Below are 13381 nucleotides of genomic sequence, written 5' to 3' on the forward strand. Positions count from 1 at the left end.
CATGCTTGCCTGCTGCTTGTGTGGCCCAGTTCCAAACAGGCCACGGCCCAGGGTTGGGGACCTCTGCTTTAGACCAGGGGTGTCCAAGTTAATTTCACTGAGGGCCGCATCAGGGCTGTGGTTGATCTGGGGTGTGTCGCTGGGTGGGTGTGGCTGATTGGGTGGGCGTGGCTGACTGGGTGGGCGTGGCCAGCTTGCCGCCACTCCCCAAAATTGATGGCATGTTTTCTCTATGCACTGGTTACAGCGGGCCAAAGCGTGCAGGTCAGACTCTCACATTTGCTAGGGCGGCCCCGAGGGCTGGATCCAGTGGTGGGATTCAACATTTCATACTACTGGTTCTGTGGGCGTGTCTTGGTGGGCGTGATGTGGCTTGGTGGGTATGTCCTTCTCCATCTCCCTGGTGGCTACCGCCGTTTCTTGTTTTGCTCCTCCCATAAACAGTGGTGGGATTCAAAAAAAAATTACTACTGGTTCAGTGGGTATGGCTTGGTGGGTGTGGCAGGGGAAGGATATACTGCAAAATTCCCACTCCCTCCCCACCCCACTAACCTGCTTTCCAGCTCCATCCTCCTGTGCAGGGCAACCAAAGAGGACCCAGCCAATCAGCAGGGACTCGATGAGAGGCAGAAAATAGATGGGGGCGGGGCCAGTCAGAGGTGATATTGGCCGGTTCTCCCAACTACTCCAAATTTCCGCTACTGGTTCTCCAGAACTGGTCAGAACTGGCTGAATACCATCTCTGGCTGGGTCTCCCATTGTGGGCTGGATGTGGCTCGCAGGCCTTGTGTTTGACACCCCTGCTATAGACAATGAGCTTGCAAAGACAACGTAACGCCTTTTCAACGTGCCTCCTTCCTGCTCCAACCCCCAAGCAGGCAAACTCACCCACAAGCCGGGCTTGCGTGCATCCCAACACTGTGATGGGAGCATCCTTTTCGTACTCCCTGAAGCCACCGCTCCGTTGAGGCAAGTTGTGAGGCATATTCAGATTTGTGCGGATGTATCTTCCTGTTCAGAGAAAGAGAACAGTGTTGGATAAAGAGATTCCCCAAGGATGAATGTCAAGATGAAAGTCAAGCTCAACTCCTGGTAGCATCTGTGAAGCTTTCTTGGGTCCGTTAGAGAAAGGGTTTGCCCCCAATTGAGTTCTGGGGGATAGAGTGGTGGTGGGATTGACCTTGAGTGTATACAGCCGGAGAGGCTGGTCCTCTCCTTCTAAAATATAATTTGGTTTGTCTTTGGTGTTCTTCTGAGATAAGCCAAAGTTGGCCAAGTGTTGCCACCTCTTGTACATTAATAGGATGGCCTGGCCATTTTGGGATCGGTACCATGGTTTTTCAAGGTGACACTATGCAATGTTCATGGGAGTGATTTAGAAGTGAATTGGCTTTGTCGTCTTCTAGGCTGTTTTTTTAATTTCTCAGTTTGGCCTAGTGCCTTAGAATTTCCTGGTATTTTCTTACCCCAGTTCTAAACCACTTCCAGGCTCAGATAAGGTCTGTCTGTCTGTCTGTCTATCTGTCTAATCTATCATCAATCTCTTCATCATTATCTCTATCTATCTATGTATCATCCCTCCCTCTCTCTCTCCCTCTCTCTCTCTCTCTCTCCATCCATGAACAACAAATCAAGCAGTAAACAATAACACAATCAAGGAACTACCAACTACCAACTCAAACAAATAAGCTAACAAGTAAACAACAGCCCAATGAACCATCAAGAACATCTCACCAACACTGACAGTATAAGGCAAGTATAAGATAAGATGGTAGCAGTCTTCCAATATTTGAGGGGATGCCCCAGAGAGGAGGAAGGGGTCAAGCTATTTTCTAAAGCACCTGTAGGCCAGACAAGGAATAATGGATGGAAACTGAACAAGGAGAGAGTTAACCTAGAAATTAGGAGAAACTTTTTGACAGTGAGAGCAATCAACCAATGGAACAGAAGTTGTGGGAGCACCATCACTTGAGACTTTCAAGAAGAGACTGGACTGCCATCTATCAGAAATGATGTAGGGTCTACTGCTTGGGCACTAGATGACCTATAAGGTCCCATCCAACTCTGATTATCTGTTATCAGTTAAGACATGGTATGTAGACAGAAAGCAAACCCCACCCCCTTCCAGAACTGATGAAGTTACCCAATTAGGTAATGAAATGTCTGCAAGAGGCTCCCATGGCATCTGTCTGTCTGTCTAGGAAGTTCCATAATCTCAGAAATCACCATACGTTCTTTCTTTCAGGTCTTTGGACCTACACACTCTCTTCCTTCTCATTTGCTTTTGTTCCCACCTACTTCCCACCATTTTCCAAATCAGGTGAATCCCCATTATTGAACTCCAAATTAGCTACCTGTAAACACAGAGGAATGAACAGGTTCGTCATGTAGTAGAATGGAGAGAAACTCACCTTTGGTATCAAAACATTGTGAGAGCCAGTATTTTCCAAACACGACATCCATTCTTTCTCCGTGACGACAAACAAAAAGGCATCTTTTCTGGGGTCCAGGTGTGTTGGAAATCCTTAAGGGCTGACCACAAGAAGAAAGTAGGACTTAAAAACTACCTTGGCTTGAGTTCTCTACTCCCAGCAGTCAAAGCCCAGGAGGTAGGTAGAAGGAGACTCGCAAGTGTGAACTTTCCTTACCTGCATACTCTGACAGAAAATTGTGAGAGGCCCCGTTTCTCCTGGTCCTTGATCTTCCTGGGCTCTTCGATCCATCACCCCGTCAGTGAACATCACAAGAGATGAGGAAATAGTGGCATTCATAATAGAATATGACCTAGACCCAATGCAGAAAACAAAAATATGGCTAACAAGAGCCTCGGTGGCACAGTGGTGAGAGTGCAGTACTGCAGGCTACTTCTTCTGACTGCCGGCTGCCTGCAATTTGGCAGTTCAAATTTCATCAGGCTCAAGGTTGACTCAACCCTTCATCCTTCTGAGGTTAGTAAAATGGGGACCCAGATTGTTGGGGGCAAGAGGCTGACTCTGTAAAACCACTTAGGGTTGGAAAGCACTGTAAAGCAGTACATAAGTCTAAGTACTATTGCTATCTTCCTTCCTTCCTTCCTTCCTTCCTTCCTTCCTTCCTCCCTCCCTCCCTCCCTCCCTCCCTTCCCAGTGGTTAGAATGCAGTATTGCAGACTAACTCTACCCACAGCAGCAGTTCAATCCTGACTGGCTCAAGGTTGACGCAGCCTTCCATCCTTCCAAGGTCAGTAAAATGGGGAGCCAGGTTCTTGGGGGCAATAGGCTGACTCTGTAAAACTGCTTAGAGAGGGCTGTAAAAGCACTGTAAAGCGGTATATAAGTCTAAGTGCTGTTGCTGTTGCGGAGAATATAACTCTTTAAGCATAGAATGCTCCCAAAGGGTCCTGTACCTGGTACCAGCTGGCCTCCACCAATTCTTTTATGGTAAAAAGGAAGTTAAACTAATGTTTTCCAAAGATGCAGGAAGATACAGGGGTTGGTTTTGTAACGCAACTATATGAAGATCAGACTGCTTATGTCACCTCCCTAGGGCCAATGGCTGTCTACTACTGAGGATTATAGCTGACCTGGTTTCCAAATGTCAGCTCTCTTATGGAAGATATTATTAAAATCTGGAGCAAATCACTTTTGCAACCTGTCTCACAAGGAAGAGATTTTACTGTTCCTTTCCAAAATGCTAGCCATTTGAGAGGAAGAACAAAGCACAAAGATGAGAGTTATTTTATTTGAGGAACTGCCCCAGGGAGGAAAGGGTCAAGCTATTTTCCAAGGCTAGACAAGGAATAATGGACGGAAACTGATTGAGATTCAACCTAGGAATTTTCTGACAGGGAGAACAATCAACCCACGGAACAGAAGTTGCCTTCGGAAGTTGTGGGAGCTTCATCGCTGGAAGCTTTCAAGAAGATGCTGGACTGCCATCTGTTAGAAATGGTGTAGGGTCTCCTGTTTGGGCTGGGGGTTGGACTAGATGACTTACAAGATCCCTTCCAACTCTGTTAATCTGTATCTGTACTTTCTCCTAGGCAGTCGGGACAATGTCCAAAAATTACTCCAAATTATAGCCATTAAATGAGATGTAGACTGAGAGGTTGATGTTTTAATATCCAAGAGAGATCAGTTGATCTCCATCAGTACTTCACCTTGACCTTTTACCAACATGCATCTACCCACATGTTCATCTTGACCTTCTATCAGCATACTTCTAGCCGCAAGTTCATCTTGAATTTCTCCCAAGGTATGACTACCAAACTGTTTCACAGACCCATCCACAAGAAAAGTTCTTATTACCCCCCTTCTGCACAGGATTAGGGTTATTCCCCATGAAAATACTAGAAAACGTGGAACATGGAACTACTCACCCATGGTAAACCCAAGTGCCACATTCATCGGCTTTGGTGATATAATTCTCTGGCAACAATCCTGAGCACCCCGTGGCAAATGAAGTACCATAAATCCATCCTTCGCTAGTTGTGATTTGTTCCACAGGGGACATGAAGATGAAATCTCCTGGCACGAGTTCAAGCTCGTCATCATTCTGTGGGGTGTAGGGGTAGATGACTTGCAGGGTCTGGAAGAGAGAAAAGAAGAAGAAATTGAGCACTGACTGGTAAATATTTTGTTTTAGGCTCCCTGCTCCAGTCCTTCAGAAGATGTGAACAATGGGTGGAAACTAACCAAGGAGAGAAGCAACCTAAAACCAAGGAGAAATTTCCTAACGGTGAGAACAATCAACCAACCTCGCCTTCAGAAATTGTGAGTGCTCTATCCCTGGAAGCTTCCAAAGAGACTGGACAACCATTTGTCTGAAATGGGATAGTCTCCTGCTGGATCAGCAGACCTGCAAGGTCCCTTCCAATTCTATTATTCTATGTTCTATTCTACTTTTCCCCTAACCATGGATTCTCAGGAGAAATTCTAAGACTAAAGCTTCTGGAATTCCTACCCCCAAATAAATAATATTTTGTTCCTACTTCACTTCTTCATCATCTTTTAATGACCCCATGATCCCTTACAGAGTGAAGTCTGGGCAATTGAATGGAGCTAGCAAAGCGTTTTACTGGCTGGAGGCCCTTCCTGTTGCCAATGCGTAGTTTTGTTCAGCAGATATATTCTCAGTGTGCCCAGAGAGAAAAATATCTGCCTCTACCTAGGATCGAACTCACAGCCTCCTGATTGTGAGGCGAGAGCTCCACTTCTAGGCCACCAAACCACTCTTTTGTTCCTACTTCACTACTTTGGCAGTATTTGAATTCTGAGAATCCACCACAGAATTCTAAGACTGTTGACAAGACTGGGAAGTGAAGACTCTTGACCCAACCGAGAAGCCAAGAAGCCAACCCAGAATAAGTCACAAATCACTTCTATAATACCGCCAAGGAAGCATCACCGACCTAGTGAGTCAACCCTGATTTCAGAACATCTTCCTGGTTTTTAGAAGAAGTTCCTTCAAGTCCAACTTACCTCATGATTGGCAAATCTAATGTCACGGGAGAAGATGGCAGCTACCCAGTCACAGCCCAGTTTGACATCAATGCTCTGAGCCAGCTTCTCGAGGGTGGGCAAGTGGCTGGCTTGGAAGTGGTAAGCCAGAGTCACATGGAGTTGCTTCTTGTGAGGTTCCACATGTACATCTACAAGAAGGAAAATGATGGTCAATGGCACATCATTGAGAACAGCAGGAAGTCCGATGGGTCCAGCATTTCATTTTGCGTTATGGATGACCAGATGTTACCAGAAGTTACTAAGCTGAAAATGAATATAAAAGACCACTTTTTGGTAGCATTATTGAAAGGGGAACCACTCAATGCTATCATGGATTTCCCCCCATTTTCCTTCTCAATCTAATATAAAGGTAAAGGTTCCCCTCGCACATACATGCTAGTCGTTTCTGGCTTTAGGGGGCGGTGTTCATCTCCGTTACAAAGCCGAAGAGCCAGCGCTGTCTGAAGACGTCTCCATGGTCATGTGGCCAGCACGACTAAATGCCAAAGGCGCATGGAATGCTGTTACCTTCCCAGCAAAGGGGTCCCTATTTTTCTACTTGCATTTTTTTTTTACATGCTTTTAAACTGCTAGGTTGGCAGAAGCTGGGACAAGTAACGGGAGCTCACTCCATTACACGGCGCTAGGGATTCGAACCGCAGAACTGCTGACCTATCTGATCGACAAGCTCAGTGTCTTAGCCACTGAACCATTGAGATTCGAACTGCCAAATTGCAGGCAGCTGGCAGTCAGCAGAAGTAGCCTGCGGTACTGCACTCTAACCACTGCGCTATCATGGCTCATGGTATGGGGATTCCTTCCTGAGTGGTGGCTTGGACTAAAAGACCTCCACGGTCCTTTCCAGTTCTGTTATTCTGTTTCTGGGATCTTTCCAAGGCCAACCCTTCCTTGGGTTCCTCAAGATCCCTTGTCAAAAGCAAACTGGCTTTGAGGAAGCATCAAGGAAAGCATGTCTACCTGGGGTCATGGAAAGCCATTTCAAAGGCACCAGCGCATATCATTTAAGTAGGTTGTCAGGGTTCCGGTGATTGCCCTAATTAAATCATGAGCCTCCGGCCAAGCTTCAGAAGAATTCAAAAGATTTATTAGGAGCCACATGCCAGCATTAACCGAAATGAAACCAACTCTGGCATATGTAATTTACAGTCACCTGTGACCCTGTTTCCCTCTCCCCCCTGGATGTATCATAAATCAGACTCTCTAATAAAGCACATCCACCGGCTGGATGTCATCAATCAAATTCTCCAATGAAGGATTTTCCCAGGCAGAAAATCCGGTAGCCTAGCTACAATCTTTTTAAGATAAGGGTGGAATGTACTTCTGGTTTTAAACTGCCCTACTGCTCCTTCTGATTCCGCGCCCCCTCCCCATTGTTTATGGCCCCTTGAAAACATGCATAGAAATGTTTTACGAGTTGACACAGGGTTTAAGTGGGAAGCGTCGTTCTGTTATTCCGCTCCATGCTCACCAGTTTTAGCGGTGACTTCCGCCGCGAAGTCCGCCCCAAATTTCTTCAGGATCTCCGCACAATCCTCCTTCACGAAGAGACCGATGAAGTTTGATGAGGTATAGAGTTCCAGAGGCAAAGGAACTGGGAACTTGCACCTCCACCGGGTCACTGTAGCCAGCAGTGCTTCACAGAGGGCATCCACCTTGCTGTCTTCACACTGCAAGATATCCCACGAGAAGGTAAGATGCAGACAGTGGTGGGATTCAAAAAATTTTTTTACTACCGGTTCTGTGGGCGTGGCTTGATGGGCATGGCAGGGGAAGGATGGTGTAAAATCCGCATCCCCACCCCACTCCTGGGGGAAGGTTACTGCAAAATCTCCATTCCCTCCCCACCCCACTAACCTGCTTTCCAGCTCCGTGTGCAGGGCAACCAAAGGAGACCCACCCAATCAGCTGGGACTCAATGGGAGGCAGAGAAGAGATGGGGGGTCAGAGGTGGGATTTGCCGGTTCTCCGAACTACTCAAATTTTCCGCTACCAGGTCTCCAGAACTGGTCAGAACCGGCTGAATGCCACCTCTGGATGCAGGACCTCAAAAGTTGTGTTTGCCAATTCAGGAGAAAATCTGGCTGCTCTGCTCCAGACTCACCATGAAGAACTGGCAGAGTGTGATATGGGGGAAGATGTTGTGGGCTTTGTTTTTTCCACACAACTGTTTCGACTGCTGCCAGAAGTCAGTCAGCTTCCGCGCTAAGGGGCCAGTGGGACGTAAGTAGAGGACGTATTCCCGAGGAAGCGGATCATCAAGGAAGGGATCACAGACGTGGGAAAAGAGCCTGTAATGAAAAAAAAAACAGAGGGGACGGATGGTCCTTTCAGATCCATGGAACAAATCCAGATTAATACGGGCACCACAAGAGAGGATGCTGTTTCTATTACCTGCCCTTTTTATTATTTTTTTACAATAATTTGTAATCTGGTCCCATCAAGGTTCAGGGTGTTGTGGGAAAATGCCAGCCAGACTGAAAGGAGGAGTCAGGGAGGACCCTTGGCAACTTTAAGACGGATGGACTTCAACTCCCAGAATTCTCCAGCTCACAATACTGGCTAGGGAATTCTGGGAATTAGCACTTCTTAAAATGTTAAAAGGACGTGGTGGTTCAGTGGCTAAGACGCTGAGCTTGTTTGATCAGAAAGGTCGGCAGTTCGAATCCCTAGCGTTGCGTGACGGAGTGAGCTCCCGTTACTTGTCCCAGCTTCTGCCAACCTAGCAGTTTGAAAGCACGTTAAAAAATGCAAGTAGAAAAATAGGGACCCCTTTGGTGGGAAGGAAACAGCGTTCCATGCGCCTTTGGCGTTTAGTCATGCCGGCCACGTGACCATGGAGACGTCTTCGGACAGCGCTGGTTCTTCGGCTTTGTAACGGAAATGAGCACCGCCCCCTAGAGCTGGAAACGATTAGCACGGATGTGCCAGGGGAACCTTTACCTTTACCTAAAATGTTTCACTTGGGCTCCTGCTGGTCAGGTTGCCAAATTTGAAAAACACTGCTCTGGTAGAACCCTTTTTCCTCATATTTATTTTATTTACATATTATGATTTTTTTTTTAATATCCCTATCATCGAGAAAAGCTCTTGGATGGTCCTTTGAGTCTAAAGACCAGGCCAGGAGGTGCTGAGTTCTGAGCAGAATATATAATAATATGTAATGCAAGTAGATTTGGACAGCAAATGGTGTTCCAGCCTAGGGAAAGTTATAAAACCTGCTCTTATTTTTTTATCTGCGAGATGCCAGAGAGATAATAGCTTCAGATATAGCTACAGATTAATGCCAGAGGACCATGTCTGCCTACACCAGGGAAAATTTCCAGGGCCAAAGGAAATTTTTCTTATTTCCCACAATACTGGCAATGTTCGAGATTTCATAATACATGAATTCATACGCACCAGTCACAAGCTGCTTGCACACTTCGGCCTCCCGTCGATGCCAAAGCTTTCTGCCTGCAGAAAAGCAAAGAGGGAGAGGCATGAGTTATAGATTCTGGTCAGAACACGCTAGATGGCAGTGAAGACACACATCCTTCTCTCAAGAAGGAAGGCAAATTCAGTATGTGTTTAATTTAGTTTAGTTGATTGTCATTGTACCTCGTACAATGAAATTAAATGCCATCTTCAGTGTGTATTTATAACTATAAAAATAAAAACGCAAACATGTATTCTTCGCATTCTATGCCATTAAATTGAAAAGCCCTGATATCGCATTAATATTGCACTCTAGAGTAGAATTCAAAAGAGCTACTGCCCTGGGATAGAAGCTGTTTTTCAGCCTATTTGTTCTTGTTTTTATTATTATCCTGTATCCAGAGAATAATAGTTCAAAAAAGGGTGCCCAGGATGAGATGGATCTTTGAGGATGTTTTGAGCTTTCTTAAGGCAGCGGGAGCTATAAAGCTCTTCCAAAGAGGGGAGAGGGCAACCCATGATACTCTGGGCCATGATGTTAACCCTCTGGGGTGCTTTCCTATCTGCCCCTGTGCAATTGGCAAACTAGACACAGGTGTAGTAAGTTAAGATGCTCTTTATGATGCAGCGGTTCCTGGATAACGTCATTGGGACCAGAGATTTAGTCTTTAGACTAGTGCTGTAACCCATCCTCAGGGAGCTTCTGTCTCTCATCAGAATGTGTGAAAGAGAAGTTCTAGTGAAAGGCAAGTTGTCTGAGGATCGGCTCCAGCATGAGTCCAAAAGTTCAGAAGGCTTTTGGACTTGTCGTCCCAGGGATTGACCCAGATTGGATCCAGTGGTGGGATTCAATTTTTTTTACTACTGGTTCTTTGGGCGTGGCTTGGTGGGTGTGGCAGGAGAAGGGTACTGTAACATCTCCATTCCCTCCCCGCTTCTGGTGGAAGGTGACTGCAAAATCTCCATTCCCTCCCCACCCCACTAACCTGCTTTCCAGCTCCGTTCTCCTGTGCGGGGCAACCAAAGAAGACCCAGCCAATCAGCTGGGACTCAGGAGGCAGAGAACAGATGGGGTTGGCAGGTTCAATCAGAGGTAGCATTTGCCAGTTCTCCAAACTACTCAAAATTTCTCCAGAACTGGTCAGAACCTGCTGAATACCACCTCTGATTGGATCCTACAACATTCTTCTTTTCTTTATGTAAAGAAAAGGGAAACGTCTAGGGAAAACTTTGCTGCTACAGAGGTTCTTCTGCACTGTCCTTCTTCCTTGCCAAAAAATAAATAAATATTGGATTGTCCATCTGAATCCAAGTGGATGCTTTTATTCATGAAAAGTGGAGGTCTTTCTTTTGAACCCTCTATCCATCTTTCCCTGGAAAATAATTCCTCTTTGCTAAGGGAGGAAGGAACACCAAAGAGAGATGAGGCATCCGAGTCTCCATGGAGATGGGGTATTTTTTTTATTTTATTTTCAAAGAATGAAAAAAATCAAACCACTGGGTCCTTAAATAAACAATGGAAGACCTTGTGCTTCACATTTCGCGTTTGTGAGTGTGCAAGGTGTGTTCAATAGATTTCCTACTGAGAGGAGAGCAAGTTTGTAGCTTAGGGTTGAACCGCGGGGTCCTTGGTGCTCTCTGAACTAGGCTACCTAATTGAATAACATTTGCAAAAAAATAGTAATAATAACAATCAATCAATCAACAATCAAACTCAGAGAGCACCAAAGATTCCTCATTTTTAATACAAAATTATAACGCTTAACGCTATTGATTGAATGGCCGATTAAGAAGTATGGAATATAAAATAAATGTAACTCCCCTCCCTACAATGTCAAGAAGGAGGAAGAAGATTGACAACCAATTCTTGTTTCCACCAAAACTTTCCATCCTCCTGTTTTGTCTCCTCCTCTTTCCAAATCTCCTGATTCATAATAAAGCACCCGTGACATATTCTAGCATGTGACTTTTCGTCTGTGGCTCTGAGCATCTTTTACATTAAAGATTCATGTCCGCTAGAGATCTTCCTGGCTTGGGTTTAGCCGAGAAATGTCTGCACTCAAAGCAGTGAAGATGGAGATGGAGTCAGAGGTGGGGGACGGGTTAACAGGATAACGGAAGGGGCCTTGGAGGAATTTTTAATCCAAACCTTTGATTGAGCAGGAAACCTTCTACCAATTCAGATAAATATCCAGTCTCTTCTTTAAAACCCTCAGTGATGGAGCACCCACGATTTCGGGAGGCAAGTCCTTCCACTGGTTAATGGTTCTAACTGTCAGGAAGTTAGGGTGGTTTCCTCATGCTGATAGTAGAATACAAAATACAGAATAACGGAGTTGGAAGGGACCTTGTAGGTCATCTAGTCCAGCCTCCCACCCAAGCAGGAGACCCTAACCATTTCTGACCAATGGCAGTCCAGTCTCTTCCTGAAAGCCTCCAGTGGTGAAGCTCCCACATCTTCTAAAGGCAACTTTTGTTCCATGGATTGATTGTTCGCATTGTCAGAAAATTCCTCCTTATTTCCAGGTTGAATCTCTCCTTGTTCACTTTCCATCCATTATTCCTTGTCTGGCCTTCGGGTGCTTTGGAGAAAAGCTTGACCCCCCCCTCCTCTCTGTAGCAGCCCCTCAAATATTGGAGCACTGCTCTCATGTCTCCCCTGATCCTTCTCAGGATCTTCCCTCTTCCATTTCCCAGATGGGCAAACTGAGAACTATTTGGAGTTTTATCCACTCCCCAAATTGTTGACACACTCCACCGAAAAATAGGGACTGATAGGGCTAGGCAATTTGGCATATAGCCATACTCCTTACTGACACAGATTTCCCATATTTTTAGGCATGAAATTTTCCAACACCCACATCATTTAGCCATCAGGCAGCTATGTTTGGGAAATCCAAGCCAGCCTCACTTGAATCAGGCTGACATTAAGGCCCGCGGACATTTCCAGATAGGTGGACTTCAACTTCTTCGTGCTATAGAAGTTTTTCAATTGAAGGGGAAAAAAAAACCCATTACCTTCCCATGGGTTCCATCAAAGGATGCCCATTAAATGAAAGAAGCATGTCAATATATCTGTGGCATAATGGTGGCCTTACATTTACTTGCAATGAAGTGAACGTGATGGGATATGAAGCATTCCTTTACCAAAAGACTCCGTATCTTCTCTGAATATTTTTGGCACAACTGTTTTTACCAGAATGGTTCTGGTCGGCTGGGTCTTCTTTGGTTGCCCTGCAGAGGCGAACAGAGCTGGAAAGCAGGTTAGTGGGGTGGAGAGCAAATGGGGATTTTGCAGGATCCTTCCCTTGCCATGCTCACCAAGCCACGTGCCCAGAACCGGTAGTAAATTTATTTGAATCCCACCACTGCAGAATGCATTGACATGCCCTTTCATCGATGTTGGGTTGGTAGCCTTGCAACGGAGTCTACTCAACCCTTTGCTTGATGTCTGATACTAAAAAGACACGCCGGAAGCCAACAGCAGAAAGCCATGAGCTTAGAAATTCTCCTGAAGAAAGGTTACCTCACAGCCCATTTTCCACAAGTCCTTTTTGGTTTTCTCATAAAACAGTCATTTCATGAGAAGGACGTGCCCACTGGCAACAGCACCTCCCCCACAGCATGCTGAATTTTTAGCCTCTGCATAAGACAAAATTGCACACAGACAATTGGCACAACCACAGTTGGGGCGAGGAGTGATGTGCACATTGTGGATTGCACAAGCAGAGATCTCCAGAACCCTTGAAACTGAAGGGACATCACGAGGCCAAGGAGGAAGTGGAAGTGCAAATGAACGGAAAGCATTTTTTACACCAAGATTTGGGAAGACGTTTCCTCTTCCCATTGGCACGACTCGGCCTTTGGGTTTGTTCGAGAGGAAGGGTGGCAAAGAAACAAATCCATAACTTTTCAATGGTTTAGGGAAAAGGAAGCAAACAAGCAGGACAACAACAACAACAACAAAAAAAGCATAATATCCGCCAGGGAAATAACTACCAGCAGAGATAAGTTATGAGTTGAAAATGGTTGGGTAGGAGTTGTCCCAAAGATGCTTTTTCAAACAACAACTGGAGTTTTTCTTTTTCCGTTGAGAACATTTCGCTTCTCATCCCAGAAGCTTCTTCAGTTCTGAAGATCTGAAGAACTTCAGGCCTTCAATTCTGAAGAATTTCACTTTTGAACATCTGAAGAAGCCTCCAGGATGAGAAGCAAAACATTCTCAAAGAAAAAACAAAGTCCAGTTGCTTTTTGAAAAAGGCACCCTGGGGACAACCATGACCTGAAAGATTTGAGAATCTCCACGGATGTTGGGTTGAGTTGTGAGTTTGCAAGCTCTCCGATGTGTGGGCTCACGATGCCTGAGCTGGACATGGAAGAAGACGATAAAGAACGGAAGAGGAGGAGTAAAAGCAAGGTCAGAATCTAAGTCTGTCTGAGTAACATGACCTCTGATGGACTTGAAG

At 45.5% G+C, this 13381-nt stretch overlaps 1 protein-coding gene across 1 annotated transcript in view; it reads right to left on the reverse strand.

Annotated features, from left to right (window-relative positions):
• UBASH3B (ubiquitin associated and SH3 domain containing B) overlaps positions 1-13381 on the reverse strand; it is a 58103-nt gene that overhangs the window by 6965 nt on the left and 37757 nt on the right. The window contains exons 2-9 of the mRNA XM_026709216.2: positions 8901-8954; positions 7603-7789; positions 6970-7168; positions 5460-5629; positions 4358-4566; positions 2649-2784; positions 2412-2532; positions 889-1011 (exon numbers count right to left, since the gene is read on the reverse strand). Of these exons, the coding sequence (XP_026565001.1) occupies positions 889-1011; positions 2412-2532; positions 2649-2784; positions 4358-4566; positions 5460-5629; positions 6970-7168; positions 7603-7789; positions 8901-8954 (1199 nt within the window). The remainder of the gene's footprint in view (positions 1-888; positions 1012-2411; positions 2533-2648; positions 2785-4357; positions 4567-5459; positions 5630-6969; positions 7169-7602; positions 7790-8900; positions 8955-13381) is intronic.

Source organism: Pseudonaja textilis, chromosome 9 (assembly GCF_049901715.1).
Source record: "Pseudonaja textilis isolate UNSWEBS1 chromosome 9, rPseTex1.2, whole genome shotgun sequence".
Classification (NCBI taxonomy): Eukaryota; Metazoa; Chordata; class Lepidosauria; order Squamata; family Elapidae; genus Pseudonaja; species Pseudonaja textilis.